The sequence below is a fragment of the Musca domestica genome, unplaced genomic scaffold, assembly GCF_030504385.1.
Source record: "Musca domestica strain aabys unplaced genomic scaffold, Musca_domestica.polishedcontigs.V.1.1 2, whole genome shotgun sequence".
In the NCBI taxonomy this organism is placed as follows: Eukaryota; Metazoa; Arthropoda; class Insecta; order Diptera; family Muscidae; genus Musca; species Musca domestica.
Window position 1 is genome coordinate 13,978,644 of NW_026712249.1, and position 17,550 is coordinate 13,996,193.

At 33.3% G+C, this 17,550-nt stretch overlaps 1 protein-coding gene across 1 annotated transcript in view; it reads left to right on the forward strand.

Annotated features, from left to right (window-relative positions):
• LOC101893430 (monocarboxylate transporter 12) overlaps window positions 1-13,231 on the forward strand; it is a 59,193-nt gene extending 45,962 nt beyond the window's left edge. The window contains exons 3-9 of the mRNA XM_059121805.1: window positions 6,531-6,650; window positions 6,788-6,891; window positions 6,966-7,418; window positions 7,493-7,672; window positions 7,733-7,849; window positions 12,351-12,879; window positions 12,938-13,231. Of these exons, the coding sequence (XP_058977788.1) occupies window positions 6,531-6,650; window positions 6,788-6,891; window positions 6,966-7,418; window positions 7,493-7,672; window positions 7,733-7,849; window positions 12,351-12,879; window positions 12,938-13,098 (1,664 nt within the window). The 3' untranslated portion in view covers window positions 13,099-13,231. The remainder of the gene's footprint in view (window positions 1-6,530; window positions 6,651-6,787; window positions 6,892-6,965; window positions 7,419-7,492; window positions 7,673-7,732; window positions 7,850-12,350; window positions 12,880-12,937) is intronic.
• Window positions 13,232-17,550: the final 4,319 nt, after the last annotated feature.

Below are 17,550 nucleotides of genomic sequence, written 5' to 3' on the forward strand. Positions count from 1 at the left end.
AAACTTTGATAAATGTAAAACTTGCAATACAGCTTTTGCTTGTGTGATTTGAAAAGTTTGAGAAAATGAAAATTATTTGTTGATTGTGATTGTGAATGAATCACGAATACAATTTAATGCACATACACATTTTTAAAATATCACAAATAGGTCATTGGTCGCCCCCTAGACACAATGTAGTTCATACCCGGGTCATTTAACAATCAAACATTGTTGTCTTTGTTCCCCATAATGTTTATCAATATGGGAGAAAATATTCCATGATTTTCAAAGAAATAATTAATTTAATATAATTAATTTAATTTGCCCATACATTAGAAATATTTTTAATCCATAGCCTCTGATTAATTTTTATGAGATTTATCAAAATTTTCGTTATTGTAGTAGCTGTTGTAGTAGTTTATAATCCACCCTTTTTATACCCTATAACACAAGGTGGTCAGGGTATTATGTCTTTGTGCATTTGTTTGTAACAGGCAAAAGGAAACGAGATATACCTATAGTTCCTTTTGATGATCTGCACAGAATCACATTCTGAGTCGATTTATGCATGTCCGTCCGTCCGCCTGTCCATGTATTTTTGTAAACAAAGTACAGTTCGCATTTATTACCCGATCCAGATGAAATTTTGCACAAATCATTTGTTCGACCCAAGGACGAACCCTATTGAAATTGGAGATAATCGGTAAAAATTTAGATATAGCTCCCATATATACCTTCGTGAGATTTGCCTTTTATTGTGCACAAAACGTGTAATATCAGCCCGAATAGTATGGAATTTTGCACATACAACCAAATTAGGCCTAAAATTAAGTATGCCAAATTTGATCGAAATCGGTTCAGATATAGCTATAGCTCCCATATATATTGTTCATCCGATTAGTTATTTTAGACCTTCGCAGCCGTAATATGCACTCTGTAACAACAATATTTGGGGATCTATATCAAATGCAGCTCAGAAATACTTTTGCAAAATTTTATCGAGATCGGTTCAGATTTGAATATAGCTCATATACATATCTTCGTCCGATTTACCTTATATTGTGCACCAAACGTCTAATATTTGTCCAAATGGGATGGGATTCGGCACTTACGACCGAATTGAGTCTAGAAGGTAGTATGTCAAATTTGGTGAAGATCGATTCGGATATAGCTATAGCTCCCATATATATTGTTCATCCGATTTGTTATATTTGTTACCTACAGCCGTAATATGCACTCCATAACAACGATATTCAGGGAAATATATTAAATACAACTCAGAAATATCTTTGCCAAATTTTTTCAAGATCGGTTCAGATTTGCATATAGCTCCCATATATATCAAATGGGCAATACAAGTCCGAATTTAAAAGATACAAATGCTTCGGGCATATTTAGTCTTTCGACCTTTAAATTATAATTATAATCATAGCGTGTATGATTGAATTCTCCCATAAAAACTTTTAATTGTTATGTGGAGCTCTACTAAATTAGCAAAGTTGTGTAGGGTATCATAAAGTCGGCCCCGCCCGACTTTAAGACTTTCTTTACTGGTAACTTTTTACCATTGCTTACTTGATTATTTTCTCCTTCAAATTTATTGACATATTTCAACATTTTATTTACGAAACATGTCCAATACGCATTGTCCAAAAGTAATCTTATCAATAATTAATTGTTTACACAGACTTGATTGGAAACAGTTTTAAAAATTTACAAAATACAATCTTGTCGATAACTCGCCGCCAAGTCAAGTGGTGGTTTTTTTTCGACCAATAGTCTGACATTTAATATGAACTAATTATGATAAGAAAGTAATACCAACACTCCTCTATTCCGATAAATCTTTAAACTATTTAGTAGATAAGTAAACGTGGACAATATCTCAATTGATTTTTATCTAACTTTCACCGTTAAATATCAATTTATTTGCTTGGCAACCAGTTTTGAGGGAACAGAAATCATGGATAGAAGGACGAGTGGAAATTTTATTTTTAGTGTCGGAAAAGTTTAATATACATTAACATTTTTCATGTGATTTGAAAATGGTAATTTTGATTTTCGAATAAGAGAAATTCTTAAAATTGTGTGCTCTTCTACCTGGTTTAAATCTAACTTATAACCAATTCAATTGAACGCCTTCTAAATGCTTACAATATGGACTAATGGAATATAATTTCTTTGGATATCTTGTAACCTTCAAACCAGACACACAAAAAAGCAGTCCACAAAATTTGAAGATGTATAATTTGGACTTACAAAAAATTAAGGTATTAAATTAAAATATTTAATCATACCACCTATCAACATTTGGCTATAGAGCAGTAACAATTTGGTTTCAGAGGGAACTAATATATGGGAGCCATATCCAATTCTGAATCGATGTTCACTATATATGACAAAGACATTTTTATACCCTTTTGATTGGGACAAAAATTATGTAATTATGTCGATCTAGCTATGTATGTCTAAGTCTCAGAAGGGCTAGGTCTATTGTTTTAAAAGATTTCCGAACAACTAAAACTGTTCCTGATTTTGTGTGAAAAAAGGCCAACATTGCTACAGGCGATATCCGAAATACACAAATGGCGAACTTCCGGCTTTTTTTATGCTGATTTCGTTGACGAATATAGCCAAATATCGTAGTCAAGCAAATCATATAGATGAGTCTAAATTTGGAAATACGGAGGGGTCACTTGCTTTTTGAGATAATCGCAGAATATTTAGGGGTTCAAAAGAACCAAAAACAGAAAAAATGTCCTAATCACACAATTAAAGCCAATCGACACGCATGAGAAGAAAGTTAAGGACAGGGAAGAGTTCTAGCATTTTGGATGACCATTGGATTATATTTAGCTGTAAAATGGACCACAACAACTAACAGCACGAGTCCTTGTTCAAAAACCTAAGGGTAATACCTGGGCAGCGCTCCATGACATAATTTCAAAAACGAAATCATTTAAAATGGACTTGGACATAAGAGGGCTTTTAACATATTGTAGTGTTGTAGGGTATCACATGGTCGGCCCGCACGACTATAGCCTTTGATTACTTGTTATTTATTATGCCTAATAACCTTGCTATATGCATGATATCACTTCGAGAAGGATTATACTGACAAAATATATATTGGAGCCGAGATCCACCAAATGGAAAGGTACGTCTCGAAATTCTTTCCATTTGGGCTGATATTAACCATTATTTGCACAATAAACCAGAAATCGGATTAAGGTCATGTGTGGGAGCTATATCCAAATGGTAGCCGATCTCGATAAAATTTTTTCAAAGGCATTTCCGTGCTGTATAAGATATATGGTACCAAATATCTTTGTTGTCGAATGGAAATTACGAATGTGAGGGACTTAAAGACCAAATCGGATGAAACATATATATGGTAGCTATAGCCATATCTGAATCGATTTTCTCCAAATTTGACGTAATTGCTTTTAGACTGAATTCGGTCGGATGCACGAAAATTCAGGTCATTAGAACTGATATTGGCCATTTGGTACTCAATTAACTCGAAATCGAGTGAAGATGTATATGGCAGCTATATCCAAATCCGATCCAATCTTGATAAAATTTGGCATATTGGCGCATGTTCGGACATAAGGTCCATATAGTGACTTCTGTCAATTTCAGCCGTTTTGGAGGTACGCAGGCATGTAATAAGACTGAGTTTTCCGAAATTCGTACTAAAAGATTACAAAAAGTACTAAAATGTACTAAAAATGGATTACTTTGTATTGGACAAACGGAATGAGCTAGAATTAAATTGGGATATCTAATATCTCATGTACCAAACGCTTAAAAACTTTAATGCTACGAAAAGTTCTCAAATGCTTCTAAACTTCTAGAATTTATAAATTTGGTATAAGAATCAAGGTTGCAAAGTTTGATATATTTGATATATGGAGGTGGTTTTGAGAATTTATTCTAAGAACGAACTCTACTAAATAGTGGAAATGAAACAGTTTGGTCTATGGATGAAGCTGAAATTTAGAATATTTGTTGGCTTGCGATAAAGAGGTGGTTTTGGTAACGCGTACTCCAATGCACGAAAAGTGCTAAAAAGAATTATATTTGGTACAATTTGGTATTTGGTGAGCAGATAGTGTTTGCAATCTGAAATTTGATATTAGGGTCGCTGTTTACATTTAGCCGAGAAATACGGCGGTGGTTTCGAAAATGTTTACCATAATTGTATGAAAAGTACTGAAACTCTGAAATTTGTTATTTAGATTATATATGGTATCTGCGTTTGAGATTTGTCGGCGGTTTGGAAATTCGTCCTATATTTGTAGGAAAAGTACTAAATGATACTAAATTTGGTATTGGGTTAAGGGATGCGAAATGCGGTTTTGGAAATGTGTTCTATAATTGTCCGGAAAGTACTACTAATTGAGGTCTTTGTTGATGTCTGCGGTTAAAATATGGATATGGTGGTTTTGGAAATGAGTACTATAATTCTTCTAAATTTAGTACTAAAATTAGTATTGGGTGTACTATAATTGTATTAAGTGATACTAAATTTATAAAGGGGGAAAGTACAGAGCTGAAATTTGATATTAAGGTCATTGTTGGTATCTAAGGTTGAGATATGGCGATTGTTTCTGGACAAACGAAAAATATAGATTGATACAGGTATCACTGTTGGTGTCTGTGTTTAAGGTATGTAAATCCGTACTACAGTTGCTGAAAAAGTAATAAATTGGACCAGATTTGGTATTGGGTGAAGTGATAATGAAACCGTGACATTTTATATTGCGATAACTGTCAGTGTATAGAATTATACGAAGAGTACTAAATTTGGTTTGGAGCGAATATATAGAAGTGGAGTTCCGAAATTTGATATTAAGGTCTCTATTGAGATCTGTGGTGGATTTGCAAATACGTACTATAATTGTTCGAAAATTACTAAGAAGTTCTAATTTTGGATCAATATTGGTGTCTAGGTTGGAGAGATGTACATTGACAAAATTTGCTATTGGGTAAGGGGATAGAGCTTAAATTCTGGATTTTGATGTTGAGTTCACTATTGGTTTCTAGTGTTTAGACATGGAGACGTTGAAATAGTTTTGGACAGAAAAATTGAGTTCATTGTGCAATGATTTTACTAACATCCTTTTCGGCAAACCTCAAAACGAAAAATTGTGAAGACTTTTTGGTACAAAAGCCAAGAAATTCCCGAATATTGTTACTAACAAGTTAAAAAGCAGTAAGTTCGGCCGGGCCGAACTTTTAATACCCTCCACCATTTGCAACGAATTTGGAAATTTTTAAAAAATAAAATGGACATACATAGGCATTGTTTGTCATAAGCCATTACCCTATTCAAATTCGAAACTTGAAATAAACGGTGAATAGTGTAGCTAAAATCATCAAAATATCGTATATAAGGAGGTGCCGTTAAATTGGAGCTGTGCGAAGACCTGGACCAGCATAGACAATTTTCTGTCACAGGCTGCAGCATCCATTACGAACTTCAAATACCACATCTCAAACAATTTCGGTGGGTATTGTACCTAAAATCGTCAAAATACCGAATGTAGGGAGGTACTGATATATGGGGCCTATACGAAGACCTGGACCCGCACAGACAATTTTCTGTCACAAACTGTAGTTCCCATAACGAACTTCAAATACCAATTTTGAAACAATTTCGGTGAATAATGTCGCTAAAATCATCAAAATACCGAATGTAGGGAGGTACCGTTATATGGGGGCTATATGAAGATGTGGACCAGCACAGACAATTTTCTGTCTTAGGGTGTAGTATCCATTTTGAACTTCAAATACCATATTTGAAACAATTCCCGTGAATAATGTCGCTAAAATCATCAAAATACCGAATATCGGGAGGTACCGTTATATGGGGGCTATACGAAAACGTGGACCTACATGGCCCATTTACGAACTTAACCTGCCTACTGGAAAAATAAACATGTGTGCAAAATTTTAGCCATCTATCTCAATTCATTCGAAAGATTACGACAGACAGACAGACGGACATCGCTAAATCGACTTAGAATTTTACGCTGATCAAGAATATATATACTTTGTTGGGTCTGATATGAGTATTTCGAGGAGTTACAAACGGAATGACAAAGTTAATATACCCTCCAAAGTATGGTGGAGGGTAGAAAAACGGAAAAGTTGAAAAATATATAAATCCTTGAAACTCTGAAAATTTGCTACGATGTATGAAATACGAAAATGTTGCCAAACTGAACAAATTGTGCTTTTTAGTACTCAAAATGCTTAACATGAACTATTGGAACGAATCTAAAACTTTAAGGTGGATTTTTCGCTGACAGGCACTTGCCATATATAATGGTTTGCTCTATCTTGATTTTGAATAGAAGTAAGAGGATGTCTGTGTATCTGAGAAATTTTTGAGAAGGAATAACGGGACAAAATGGATACACGATTTCCATATTATCATCATAAACTTTTTAAGAATGCATTAAATTTCCTTCTTTAAAAAAATTAAAACTAAATTTATTTTTTATACACTTTATTAAATAATTTCCTATTTTTCATTGCAGCCGATGGCATGACATATTCCTTTGGTCTGTTCTACGATGAATTTTTGGTGTATTTCAATGAGGGCAAAGGTTATACGGCATGGATTGTCTCAATTATGGTTGGTGTGACATTTGCATCGGGTATGTATTCAAAACTAATTATAAAACAACAAAAAAACATATTCGAAATAAGATTTTATCTCAGAGTGTGAAATCTAAAAAAGTTGTTAAAATATAAAGCATACTTTTAGGCAAAAATTAATTTCTATTCATTTCAGGCCCAATTTCATCGTCATTTGTTAATCGCTATGGTTGTCGAGCTGTTACAATAGCGGGAGCTATTTTAACCGCAATATGCATTATTATTAGTACCTATGCTCAGGTATGGTTAAGTTTATATCAGATATCCCAGAAAATAGTCATAATAATTTTGTATTTTTTTTTTCATTTCCACAGAATGTCCTCACATTGATTATCACCATTGGTTTTGGTACCGGTCTTGGCTTGGGTCTAATCTATTTACCCGCCATTGTGAGTGTCAGTACCTACTTTGAGGCCAAACGTTCTCTGGCCACTGGTATTGCAGTATGTGGTTCTGGTTTTGGTACCTTTGTATTTGCTCCTTTGATGGAGTCGCTATTGGGTACCTATGGTTGGCGTGGTGCTTTGCTAATTGTTGGAGGCATTGTATTGAATTGTATTATATTCGGTGCCATGTTCCGACCATTGGAACCACCACAACCTACCAAGGCGAAGAAGAAGAACATCATAGATCAACATGCTACTCCAGCGGAGCTGGAACCCCTTAAGGCCAATGTCAAGCAAGCTGATCAATATTTGCAATTGCCCAAAAGTGAAACAAATGGTCTGTGTCGCTCGAATAGTGTGGGTCATTCATTTAAAAATAAGGTAAGAGGGAAATATAAAATATATATTTTTTTATTTAAATAAAATACACACATTTTTCGTTGTTGTTGTTGTAGTTAAATGGTTCCAATGGAGCTGTCAATCAAAAAATGGAAATTTCCGTGGTTTCAAAATGCACCAGCAATGAAGATATTATCAAATCGGCCATGAGTCAACCGCATTTGGCCCAATTGAAGGAGCATCATCGTGAAAAGTCGGGCAGCGGTACCATGTATAGGCCGGATATTTTGTATCAGGTAATATTTTGAAAAATCAAACTGAAATTGAATTTTTAATAACTTTTTGCTTTTATTTAGGGTTCCTTGCTCAACATACCCGAATATGCCAGATCACGTCAAGATTTATCGGGGTCAGGTGTCATCCAACGTTATGGTTCAGTTAAACATTCCCAATTGGATTTGAATGAGGATGAGGTGAGTATTTTTTTTCTAATTGGCTATTGATTTCTGGTCATCACAGCTCCATTGTAGCTTTCATTGACATATAGGAGGAACATTTGATGCATTGCCACCATTAGGACTATTGCTCCACTGATTAGAAATAACAATTTTTCATGGTCACCAAAAAACCGTAAAATTGTGTCGTACACATTTTCCAAATATTCGAGAATAGACATTTTTGGAATTAGACTTTTTAATTTTTCTTAAAAAAAAATAATTTTTAAAAACTTTAGTTTTGAAGTTTTTAGCAGAGATGGAGGAGACATAAATAGGTTCCAAAGAAATAAAACATGTATAAGTATGCAGTAAATATATCATTGTGGTATTTAAAAAATCGCTAATTTTTAGAGATATTTTTAAAGGACTGGATAATTCTGAACTTTTTATAAATATTGTTTCCAAGGGCAAACTCTTGGAGTACCCAATAGTTTTTAATCTAAAAGGCTTGGAATTTTTTGAAACATTTTTTTTTAACTGGAGTATAATTTTTTCAATAGTCTAATAAACGCAGATTATTTTTTTAATTTACCGAGTATTTGAATGTTTTTTTATTTTATATGCGTTGATTTTTTGTATTAATTTTTTTAACTTCAAATTTTGAATTTTTAACAAATTTTGCTGTTATGTTTTTATTATAATAATTGGGAAGAATAATAGGAAAAAATTTACCTTTTATACCAAAAAGTCTTAAAAATCTTTAATTTTGAAGCTAACAGAGGAGGATATTAGTAAGATCATTACACAATGGACCCACATACAATTTTTCTATCCAAAACTCCTTCGACTCCATATGTAAACCAAGAGTGAACGCATTACCAATCTTCAGAATTTCAGCTCTATCCCTTTACCCAATATCAAATTTAGTAACATTTAGTGCGCATATCCAAAATACTCTGCATTTCCACATCCTTTGCATCAACTTTAATTCAAAATTGGCACCATTTAGTACTATTTCGAACAATTATAGTACACATTTGTAAAACCACCACCAGTTACCAATAGAGACCTCAACATGAAGTTTTGGGATTCTAGCTCTACATATTTACTCAATACCAAATTTAGTAACATTTAGTACTTTTCGTAGAATTTCAGTACTTATTTGCAAAACCGTACCATATCTCAATTCTAGACACCAACAGATATCATATACCTTATCTCTTCACCCAGTACAAAATTTCGTACCATTTAGTACTTTTCGAACAACTTAGTACGCATTTCGAACCCCACTTCCAAATCTCAATGTCAGATACAAACAGAAACCCTCATAACAAATTTCGGGATATCAGCTTTTTCAATTCACCCAATACCTAACTTTATACAACTTCGTACTTTTCGAACAATTGTGGAACACATTCCCCAAACTACCTGTATATCTCAATCCTAGATACCAACAGACACCTCAATATCAAATTTCGGTATTTCAGCTCTTTAATTCCCCCCATTACCAAATTTAGTACCATTTTGTACAATTATTTTACGTATTTCCAAAACTAGCTCCTTCTCTCAACCACAGACGCCAACAGTGACATCTATATACAATTTCAGGATTTCAGCTCTATTCTTTCAAAATATAGAACTCAATACTAATCCCACATCCGCGTCTTAACACATAGACAGCGACCCTAATACTAAATTTGGAACTGCTACCCCTTCGTACTTGCCAAACAATTATGGTACAGATATTTTAAACACCTCAATATCTCAATCCCAGATACCAACAGAGAGACCTCAATGTCAAATTTCGGGATTCCATCTCCTTAATTTCCCCCATTACCAAGTTTAGTAACATTTAGTACAATTATTGTACGTATATCCAAAACCAGCTCCTTCTCTCAACCACAGACGCCATTGGTGACATCTGTAGCAAATTTCAGGATTTTAGCTATATTTCCTCACCCAACATCGAATTTGGTCCTATTTAGTACTTTTTGTACAATTATAGTACATAACTCCAAAACCACGGTCATATCTCAATTCCAGTTACCAACAGAGACCTTAACCCAATACCAAATTTTGTACCATTTAGTACTTTTCGTAAAAATGTAGGACGCATTTCCAGACCACCGCCATATATCAAACACAGATACCATCAGTAATCTATCTTCATCCAATACCAAATTTAGAACCATTTAGTACTTTTCGAAAACCAACTCCATATGTCTAGGCTACACGTGACAGCGACCCAAATACCATATTTCAAACTGAAAGCACTATCTGTGCACCAAATACCAAATTGTACCAATTTAGTACAAATAAGTACGAATTTTCAAAACTTTCTATATACCCCATTCCTACAATGCAATTATACACTAGTCCTAATTCAAAATTTTAGTAATTCGCCTCTGTTAGTTGGCCAGAATACAAATTGTACTCTATTTAGTACATTTTAGTACATATAAGCACAAATTTCAAAAACTTCCTACACACCCCAATTTTACACTCCCAAAATAGTCCCAATTCCAAATATCAGGATTCCACCCCTAGTTCTAATTCTAAAAAATTCTAAAAAAACAAATTGTACCAAAATTTAGTACCTTTTGGCATACATAAGTACGAATTTCCAAAGATTCCTAAGTATCCCAATCCTACACTCCCAAACTAGTTCCAATTTCAAGATTCCATCCCTATCAGTTCTCAAGAATACTAATTTAATTTTTTTGTTTTATTTAGTATCATGTAGTAAACATAACTTCGAATTTCCAGAACTTTCTACATATCCCAATCATACATTCCAAAAGCAATGTTAATTCCGAAGTTCAGTATACCAGCTCTATTGGTTCACTCAAACCCAAATTTACCGAATATAGTACCCATAAGTACTAGTTTCCAAATTTTTTATAAATCCCAATCCCACGCTAGTCCCAATTCCCTGTTGGTTAGCTAAAATTGATTCACACAAATTCAAATTGTACCAAATTTAGTACCATTTAGTACACATAAGAAAACATTTCCATAACTACCTATATCGTACAATTCAATAGAAATCTTATTTCATAATTTTAAAATTCCAACTCTATCAGTTTACCTAAAATTTAAATTGTACCAAATTTAGTACACACAAGTACAGATTTCCAAAAAAATATATTGGATCACCCAAATCCAAACTGTACCGGATTTAGTACACATAAGTACTAATTTCCAAAACTTTCCTGTACTCCCAAACTTTCCTGTACATTCCACTATTATCGGTCCGCCCGAATATAAATTGTACGAAATGTGTACTATATTGTACACATAAGTAAAAATTTCCAAAACTTCCAATATACCCCAGCAATACATTCCAACAGCAGTCTTAATTCCGAATTTTACTATACCAGCTCTATTGGTTCACAAAAATCCAAATTGTACCGTATTTAGTACCATATCGTGCCCATTAGTACTTATTTCCAAAAATTCCTACAAACCCCAATTCTACAATGTAATAATTATTTTATTTACAAATTTCAACTCTATCGGTTCTTCCAAAATTTAAATTGTACCAAATTTGGTACCATAGAGTACACATAAGTACGAGTTTTCTACTAATCCTACATACCGCAATCCTATACTCCAACAGTAATCTTAATTCCAAATTTCATTATATCAGCTCTATTGGTTCACTCAAATTCAAATCGTACCGGATTTAGTACCATATAGTACACATGAGTACAAATTTCCAAAACTTCCTACAATGCAATTCTACAATGCAATTGATTTACCCAAATCGAAATTGTACTAAATTTAGTACATTTCGTGCACATAAATACAAATAGAGATATGAAGTCCTATCCTTCTCTCCGCCATTAAATTAATTTCAAATTTGAGGATTCCAACTTCATCTGTTCCTCCAAATTCGAATTGTACCAAATTTAGTACCGTTTAGTACTTTTCGTATACATGAGTACATACTTCCAAAATTACTTCTTATACTACTATACTCAACCTTGTTTATTATTCCAAATTTCAAATTTTTAGCTCTAACGGTTCACGTCATACGAAATGGTACCAATTATTGCACATTAGTACTTTTCGTACACTTATAGTGCGATTTTCCAAAAACCACATCCACATACACTCCATCAGTTATCCTCATTCGGAATTTAGCTCTATTGGTTCGTCAAATACCACGGGTACCATATTTAGTACTTTTTAGCACTTTTCGTACCGTTCTATTACGATTTTAAAAAACCAGCCTTCTGACAGTTTTGGACCTAGATTGACCCTCCCCCAAACTTTCAAGATTCAATTCTAGCTTCAGCCGTTTCGTCTAGGCGTTGATAAATCTTTAAGTCATTCAGTCAGTCAATTACTTTACTCTTTTATTAATGTAGATTAATTATTATTAGATCTGTTCCAGAACTGCAAGAATGTAGAACCTTTGCCTTTATGATATCCGGAAAAATTGCAAAACTTGTTGAGTCTTGCAGGTTCTGGAACAGAGCAATTATTATTGAGTATTTTTTTTTAATATTTTATTTTTCATTTTTTATTTCAGGAAGTGGCAAAATGTTGCGGCATCACATGTTCGAAAGAGACCCGCGACACCCTTCGCGAAATGATGAATTTCGGTTTGATGACAGACGTAATCTTTGTAATTTTTGCCGTATCGAATTTTTGCACCAGTATCGGTTTCAATATGCCCTACGTCTATATTGTGTCACAAGCCAAGGCCCTGCATTTGACCGGTGAACAGTCTTCCTATTTAATTGCAATTATTGGTGTGGCGAATACGATAGGCAGAATTATATTGGGTTATGTCTCGGATAAGCCATGGGTGAACCGTCTGTGGGTCTATAATGTGTGTCTGACGATTTGTGGTATTGCAACAGCCATGTGTCCCTTGTGTACCGGGTTCTATTCGTTGGCATTCTATTGTTCGGTATTTGGTTTCACCATTGGTGCCTATGTGGGTTTGACGTCTGTAATTTTGGTCGATTTGCTGGGTTTGGAGAAACTGACAAATGCCTTTGGTATTTTGTTGCTGTTCCAAGGTGTGGCATCACTGATTGGACCACCTATTGGAGGTATGAAGAGAATATTTTTGGAAATAAAATGATTCTATATCCTGCTTTTCTTTTTCAGGTTGGATGTACGATATTACGTTTTCCTATGCCCCCGCCTTTATCCTGGCCGGCATTATGATTGCCATCAGTGGTCTAATCATGTTTGTCGTACCACCCATTCAGCGCCGCCAAGCGAGAAAGCAGCGGGAATTAAATGCTCAAGAAATTGCTCTAAGTTAGAAAATGTTGTAAATTGTTTATAAATTAAAAAAAAAGAAATTATTATTAATAATTTAATAACAAATAAACCTATTTTTGTGTAGGTAGATAATTATTAAAATTAATATTTTTCAAAAGACTTTGAACACACACACACACAAAACTTCCTTAAATAAATACAAAAAATAGATATAATATATATTTAAAAAAAAATCAAAACTGCTACAGGCATTAATTAGGGAAATAGTTATAAAAAAATTATATTAAAATTAAAACAAAAATATAAATAATATAAAATTATGTATAGAAAAATCTACAAATTTTTTGTTAGCCATTAGTAACATTATTATAAAAAAACAATTTAAAAAAAATATTTAGTTTAAGAAAAAGTGTAATACTATTATTTTTTTCTTGAAAATGTAAAAAAGACGTTTATGATTTATTTAATCTAATTTATACACAATCCACAATTCCAAAAAAAAAAAAAAACCGAAAACAACAAAACCAAAAATTCAATTCCCTAAAGGTCAGTTATTATTATGTAATGAAGTCAAGGACTTTTAATTAGTTAAATTAATTGTTTTTATTTTCATTTTTTACAAAACATGTTTAGCTTTAAGTTTTATTTCCTTTTTTGTTTTGTTATATTATTAAGTAATTTTTTTCGATATATTTTTATATAAATTAAATATATATATTTAATTTGGAAACAATTTTTGTTTGATTTTTTAAGAAATTATTTTTTCGGCAAATAAATCTAAGGTAAATAAAACAACGGGTTTAAAAACAATGGTTTCTTTTTTATTATATATCAAAAAAAATTAAATTAATTAAAAAAATTAAAAAAACTTTGTTGGAACTCATTTTTTGGGATACCGTGATTATTTTTAAAAATAAATAAATAAATTGAAAAAAAAGTGGGAGACAAACGAATATATATCTAAACTAGTAAGTTTCCGCTACTTCCTTAGCAAAAATGCCACCGTAAAAAAAACGAAAATATTCCCTTCAAATCTCAATCTTTGATACCAACAGTTGTATAAAAACCAAATATCAGAAATTTGTCTCTATCTATTCACTTTTATACTACATTTAGTACATATTTGGAAAATCGCCACAAAATACCAACAGAGACCTCAATATAAATTTTAAGGACTCAAGCCCTGTCACCACACACAATACCATATCCGAAACCAACTTCATATATCAACCAAAGACGACAACTTTTTTCCAATGCTCAATTTAGTACCTGATATCGAATAATTATAGCCAACATCGCCAAAACCACCTAAATATATACCAATTTCTGGACCTAAAGAGACCTTAACATCAAATTTAAGGATTTCACCTCTATCCCTTCACCCAATACTAACATTTAGTACTTTTTGTACAAATATAGGAGGCATTTCCAAACCACTACGAAATCTCAAATACAGATACCGTCAGTTGAAACCCTACCACCCACAGGGACCCAAATACAATATTTCAATATGTCAGCAGTTCAGCCTAAACTAAATTGTTCCAAATTCAGTGCCAATTATTACAATTCGCACACTTAGTACACATTTCTCACACCAAATTTCAAGTTTTTAGCTCTATCGGTTCACACAGTACCAAATGGTATCATTTTAGAAATTTAGCATCATTTTAGAACTTTTCGAAATTCCGAAATTTCTTATTTGCTGATTTATTTTTTTTTTAATTAATTATTAAATAAAGGGTGATTTTTTTGAGGTTAGGATTTTCATACATTAGTATTTGACAGATCACGTGGGATTTCAGACATGGTGTCAAAGAGAAAGATGCTCAGTATGCTTTGACATTTCATCATGAATAGACTTACTAACGAGCAACGCTTGCAAATCATTGAATTTTATTACCAAAATCAGTGTTCGGTTCGAAATGTGTTTCGCGCTTTACGTCCGATTTATGGTCTACATAATCGACCAAGTGAGCAAACAATTAATGCGATTGTGACCAAGTTAAGCAAAATTGCCGCATTTGGAGTGAAGAGCAACCAGAAGCCGTTCAAGAACTGCCCATGCATCCCGAAAAATGCACTGTTTGGTGTGGTTTGTACGCTGGTGGAATCATTGGACCGTATTTTTTCAAAGATGCTGTTGGACGCAACGTTACGGTGAATGGCGATCGCTATCGTTCGATGCTAACAAACTTTTTGTTGCCAAAAATGGAAGAACTGAACTTGGTTGACATGTGGTTTCTACAAGATGGCGCTACATGCCACACAGCTCGCGATTCTATGGCCATTTTGAGGGAAAACTTCGGAGAACAATTCATCTCAAGAAATGGACCGGTAAGTTGGCCACCAAGATCATGCGATTTGACGCCTTTAGACTATTTTTTTGTGGGGCTACGTCAAGTCTAAAGTCTACAGAAATAAGCCAGCAACTATTCCAGCTTTGGAAGACAACATTTCCGAAGAAATTCGGGCAATTCCGGCCGAAATGCTCGAAAAAGTTGCCCAAAATTGGACTTTCCGAATGGACCACCTAAAACGCAGCCGCGGTCAACACTTAAATGAAATTATCTTCAAAAAGTAAATGTCATGGACCAATCTAACGTTTCAAATAAAGAACCGATGAGATTTTGCAAATTTTATGCGTTTTTTTAAAAAAAAAGTTATCAAGCTCTTAACAAATCACTCTTTATTATAAAAAACTAGCTGAACACGTTGTGCTTCGCTACACCTTTTGATTTTATATGCATTCAAAATTTTATATACGAATTTGTTGGTTAAAACAAAAGTAAAACCAATTTAAAAATTAAAAAAAAAAAAAATATTGTAATACTTTAATGTGTAAATAAATAGCTCGGTCTACCAATGCGTGAAAATGAAAGGAACAGCTGACCATGAGAAAAGCGGGAACATACCAAATTTACAAATACACGAAGGGCTTGTCCTTCGGATTTATTAATTTCATGCAAATACAATCTTTTGAAGTTGCGTGGAATTTCTGTTGCAATTAGTAAGTTCGAGGTAGCAACATACTTCCTCATAATAATCAAATATGTGAAATCGGCCCAGAATATATATATGGGAGCTATATCTTCTCTATATCTTATATCTTAATCGATTTCGGACATAAGTATCGTATTTGGTAAATCAAATATGTGAAATCGGCAGAAAATATATATGGGAGCTATATCCAAATCTGGACCGATTTGATTATAATTCGACAAATTTATTTTCTGATCAAATCTCGTCACACATTCCAAATATCATCGAACAAAAATATCGTGTTTGGTGCATCAAATGAACGAAATCGGTCGAAAATATATGTGGGAGCTATATCCAAATCTGAACCGATTCAATATAGTTTGACAAATTTATCTATTATGCATGAGAAAATTGGTAATGTTTACCAGGGGGTAAGGCAGGGAATACCTAGGTTTCGGAAAGAGCCACCAATCCTCATCAGTTCCAGTGTTTGTGGTTGTAAGATTTAGAAGATTTTCCAAAAGAATTTTAGTTTTATTTAATTTTTTGGTTCCTCTTGTATTGAGCTAACGATCTCGTCACTTAGGTAAAAAATGGTTTTTTTTCATAGAAGTTATCTGGGGAGAATATCCCAGACAAAAAACAAGGGAATTAATGAGGATTTGTGGCTCTTTCCGAAACCTAGGTATTTCCTGCCTTACCATCGTTCTCCACTAATAAACAAACGTTGTTTTTATAAAAACAACAATAAAGGGACTAAGCCTGACCATTTTGCAACAACAAAATACTGTGGTAACCTGAACAAACATGCCAAACACTGTTCTAGTAACTTGGAAATTTTCAGAAAAATCTGTTTAGCGGTTTTTGAGTCCATAACAAACAAACAAAACTTTTCGTCTTTTATTCATATAGATGTTAATTTTTAAGGCTGTAAGTTTGGCTCCGCCGAACCCCCTCCACAAATTGGAAGAAATTTGCTATTTTCTTTTATAAAATTCTGTTGAAAAGTACATATCATAACTATGCGGAATATAGGAAGTTACCGTTAAATTTGGGCCTACGCGAAGATAGCAAAAATTTGGACATAAAAAAGGATGTTTCTTACATAATGGGAACACATGCTGGCAATTTACAGAACATTCGGATCAAAATTGTCACAAAAAAAAAAAAAGAAACATTACATCTGTCGGTACAGTTATATGGGGCCTAAACCAAAACCTGGACCTATATAACCCATTTTCAATACCAAAAGTTCTGCAGACCTGTTTAAAATTTTATAAAACTACTTCATTTCTTTCGAAAGCTAGAGTAATTTCCACAGACGAATGGACATCGCTAAATCCACATAAAACGATATGCTGATCAAGAATATATATACTTTGTGGGGTCTAAAATTTATATTTCGAGGTGTTGAAAACGGAACGACAAACTTAATATACTGATAACATAAAGCGCACATTTGAGGAAATACAATTTGTTTTACAATATCAGCTAAAATATTTCAATTTCTAAAA